This window comes from Brienomyrus brachyistius, chromosome 5 (assembly GCF_023856365.1).
Source record: "Brienomyrus brachyistius isolate T26 chromosome 5, BBRACH_0.4, whole genome shotgun sequence".
NCBI lineage: Eukaryota > Metazoa > Chordata > Actinopteri > Osteoglossiformes > Mormyridae > Brienomyrus > Brienomyrus brachyistius.
The window spans coordinates 29294143-29298943 of record NC_064537.1 but is presented as its reverse complement, the minus strand read 5'-3'; the positions used below and the strand labels follow the sequence as shown (position 1 = coordinate 29298943).

The 4801-nt window shown below is 40.0% G+C and overlaps 1 protein-coding gene across 1 annotated transcript; it reads left to right on the top strand.

Moving 5' to 3' along the window:
* Positions 1 to 706: 706 nt before the first annotated feature.
* Positions 707 to 1823, top strand: LOC125742423 (protein PERCC1). The gene has a single exon (XM_049014406.1). It carries the CDS (start codon positions 707 to 709, stop codon positions 1499 to 1501), a length of 795 nt encoding a protein of 264 aa, XP_048870363.1. The 3' UTR covers positions 1502 to 1823.
* Positions 1824 to 4801: the final 2978 nt, after the last annotated feature.

Here is a 4801-nt window from a genome sequence, read left to right as displayed (position 1 = left end):
TCATATATGACCGTATTATATTCTAATATGATTATATGAAAATGTCTTTGCATCTGTAATTAATACCCAACGTTATGTATTTCTACATATTTTAATTATGTAAAGTAAGTACTTTAAACTGTGGTGTGTACATTGTATTATTTATGAGAACAAGCATTCTGGAAAAAATGTGTTGCATGAGAATTTAGCACAAATGTGTAAACATATTATTCTTTATTATATTAAAGTTATGGCAGGCAGAACTTTCCATTATAGTGAGCCACCTGTAACAGATTAGAGATTAGAAGTGCCACGTCAAACATATTCATTGATTTACACGTATTACCTAAATTCAACTGCATTTAAATAACGTTTTCAAATTTAAAATTAGTGTTATATGCCATAATTTGAGCTATAAATAGATTATAGTGCCGTTGACTTATAAAGCATTTTCAGTCACGTTTTGCAAGTTTTTGCACAAATAAATATTTGAGTGATAAATATTTTGGATATTAACCATTAGGTGCTAGATGCTGCAGATCATGAATTTCCCATAAAAAGTAGGTCCTCTAATACTGGATGTAACCATAACATTTAATCTCTCATCCTCACATATGTGTCTTTACTTATTCAGAAATATGATGCTAACCCACGCTATTCATTTTATGGGACTGATTTTCACCCATATAAATTTGCATTCTTTTTTACAGGATAAGTGGGGTTTAAAATGGCTGCAGGGGTTATAAGAAACCTGACTGACTTCCAGCAGGCTACAGTCTTCCAACATCCTTTCTACTACCCTATAAATTTTCAGGAAAATTTTACTGAGGATGAAGAGGAAGATGACTTGGATGGGCAAGAAGTAGAAGTTGAGGATCTAGAAGAGGGTGGGGGATTATTTTGCCAGACAAAGGGGAATGAGGCAGAGTGGCAGGACCTAGGCTCTGCCCCCAGCCCCACCGAAACCACCTATCGTCTGCTTCACTTCGCCGAACTCATTAACTGTGACATCCAGCGTTACTTTGGACGGAAGAATCGAGGAGATGACCCAGACTCCTGTGACATTTATGAGGAACGAGCATTCCTGGGGAAATGTGGTCGTGAGCGTTACTATGCAGACCTTGTTAAGATAGCCCAGAGTGGCCTGGGTGTTTCTGCTGGCAATGAAGTACAGCGGGAAGATCATATAGGGTCCCGTAGCACGTCCATGCCTGTAGAGAGTAAAGGACTGGAGGCACTGTGCAGCCAGGAGAACTTTCAGCATCTGGGGCCGCTGGCTGAACTTTTTGACTATGGCCTTCGGAGGTATGCGGATCCCGAACAGCAGTGTGACCAGGGCTGGGACCAAAGAGCTGATAACGGCACGGGGCAGATTTTACCCATGTGCAAGCGACGCTTACCACCTAGTTTCTGGAGAGAACCCAATCCCAGTAACCCCCCATGTATGCTTAGTAGCTCCTGCACACCAGACTTCAGTGATCTCTTGGCCAACTGGACCACAGAGTGCAGCCAGGAGCTGTGAGGCAGGATCAGATACTTCTTATACTGAGCTGATCCAGTGATCAGCATATCAGAGCCAGAAGAGAATCAGGGGTTAGTACAGCTGACTCCCACCTTCTTGATCTTCAAGGAAATCCACTTAAATGTTGACGCATGTCAATTGCTAAAATGGAACATAAAGATGGTGAAAATATATATGTGTTACAGAAAAGGGACAATTATTGATTGATTGTGACTCATGAATTAATTTTTAACTTGGATCAAAACTTGCATTTTTATGCTACAAACTGTAAAGCCATCATATTTGCCATGTATGCTGCTGCAGAAAAACAGCTTTAACCAAATATAATACAACACATACAGTATGGTCTGTTTTCTTTTGATTTTATATTTCATATTAATAACTGTGGTATGAAAATGTGTAGGAAAAATTGTTTCTTCTTATTTATGTTTTCTGATGTTACTTTCTAAAATAAAGCAAACATTATTTTCAGTTGTTGTTGTTCATTAAAGGCACTTCTCTTTGAAGTTCTATAACAAAACCACAGTAACACAAGGAAAAATGCATTCTGTACATCCATCCTTAACTCTCCTTCTATAACCACTCATCAACGGGTGGGTCTCGGTAAACATAGGGAATAAGGTAGGGGAACCTCCTGGACCCAAACAGGAAGAACATTTGTTTATTTAAAGGGACAATGAAATAAACTTTCAAACTGAGAAGATGGAGAGAGAATCCCCACAAGGAACAGGTAAACAACCAAGCCAACCTCCACTGAGGAGACGAAAGACTACGGAGGAAAGAGGATGATAATTCATGATTAGCTGAACAAACACAAGTCTGTTGACCGAGCACAGAGGCAGGATGGGGGCATTATGCCAGTGCTTCCCATTTAAAAGCCTGAAATTGGGCGTATCCTCACATTTTGAGGAAGGGAGAGAGAGGTCCTCTGACATCACTTGATTTTATAACCGGCTATTTACGTTGGGCCTGACAGAATAAGGCAAACACAGATATTGATAATGTACACACAGGATGCATCTCCACAGCATGTTAATGGAAATGGAAATTCTGTCTTCTTTTTCATGAATGTCTTGAGCACAGTTATGCTATAAGCTTTTATCTCAACACGGCATGTTAATATTACATATTGGGTACATAACATAAAATATTTTCCTTTATAAAATATAGGTGCCAATGGATCTGAGTCACTGTTGTTTATCAGGTAGGATAAAAGGCATTGAGGTTTTGGAACGCTTATGAAGAACATGATGAACATGAAGTTCCTTCTCTTGAAAACTGAAAATTCTTTCTTTATGCTGTAGCTAACACTCTTGTCATAAGGTGGACATGCTGCTCACGGAAGTCAGAATAACTAGACTGAAAACTTTAAAATACTATTTTATGAAAAGCACGGAGTAAGTGAAACAAAAGAAAAACACATGCTGTGTCTCCTGTTACTCCCGGCCCTGTGAGTGGACACTATGCCCCTCAGAAGAGCTTCTAATTTGTCATATGCAGGATATACTGGAGTGTTAACACCCCATTCCATGTTAAACACCACAGATACTGGGCAGCTCAGCAATTTCTGCAAACAGCAGCCTGTGTTTTGTCAATTGTATCAATGACCTGCTGTTTGTGCGAATACATTTTTCTGTGTTGTTTAAACCAGGGACGAAAGATCCACTGTTACTATTTACAAAGCTTTGTTTTAAAGGACAGGACATCTAACTGCACTATATGGACACCTGTCCCTTACACTTACAGGAACTTTTATGACAGCCTATTCTAAATCCATAGGCATCAATATGGAGTTGGTACTAATAGCTGCCACTCGTCTGGAAAGGTTTTCCACAAGATTTTGGAGTGACTGTGGGAATTTTTGCCCATCTATTCTGAAGAACATTTATGAGGCCGGACACTGATGGTGGATGTGAAGGCCTAGTTTTCAATCTCTGTTTTAGCTCACCCCAAAGGTGTTCAATGGGGTTGAGATTAGGGCTCTGTGTAGGCCAGTCAAGCCGTTCTACACCGAACTTTCACAAGCATGTCTTGTGCACTATGGGCATAGTCATGCTGGAACAGAAAAGGGCCTTCTCCAAACCGTTCCTCCAAAGTTGGAAGCATAGAATTGTCCAAATTGTCTTGGTAGGGTGAAACACCAAGAGGTCCCTTCACTGGAATTAAGTGGCCTAGCTCAACTCCTGAAAAACAGCCCCATACCATTATCCCTCCTCCATCAAACTTTACAATTGTCACAATTTCTAGTCAGACAAGTAACGTTCTCCTCACATCTGCCAAAACCAGCCTCATCCATCAGACTGCCAGACAGAGAAGCGTGATTTGTCACAGAGGACATATCCACCGCTCCAGAGCCCAGTGGCAGCCTGCTTTATACCACTCCATCCAACTCTTGGCATTGCGCTTGGTGATGTGAGGCTTGCATGCAGCTGCTCGGCCATGGAAGCCCATTCCATGAAGCTCCCAGTGCACAATTTTTGTGCTGGGGTTAATGCCAGAAGAAGTTTGGAACTTTGCAGTTACTGAGTCTGGCGACTTTTACACACAATGTACCTCACCACTCAGGGAACTCGCTCTGTTACAGTATTTTATGTGTTGTGGAGTTTCTATTGTTCTTAAACGCTTTTACTTTGCAATTATACCCCTTACAGTTAATTATGTAATATCTAGCATGGAAAAAAAATCACACACTGTCTTCTTGGAAAGGTGGCATCCAGTGCTTATACTCACTGAGCTCTTCAGAACGACCCACTTTCACGAATGTTTGTGAACCTGACTACATGCCTACAGCCAGCAGGTACTTGATTTTATACAACCATGGTAATGGATCCAAAGAAACACCGGAATTCAATGATTAAGAGGTGTGTCCCAATACTTTTGTCCATTGTGTATATAATCAACGCACAGTTCTTAGTCTAAAATGAAACTTAGTGTAATAAATAACAATGGCATACAAGCTATAAGCTTTATCGCATATAATGCATATGAAAGGACAAACAGAAAAAAACGCCCAAGAAAATCCAAATATTGTGAAAAAACCATGAAATGTTTAAACTAAAATGATTATGACTCTCTACTCCCACCTGTTGGATTTAGGAAAGGTTTTACTGTGAAGCTATTCACAATATTGTTTTAATAAGCACGTTTGTGGTCTCTTGACAATTTCTATTTGGAAAAGTAACACAGGTAACCGTCCTTCTTCAATCTAATTTGTAACCTCTGTTCTTTTCTCCTATTGTCTATTTCTAATGAAGAGCCCTAAAGCCCGGATCCGTTACTTTATTTACATCTAACATGGTT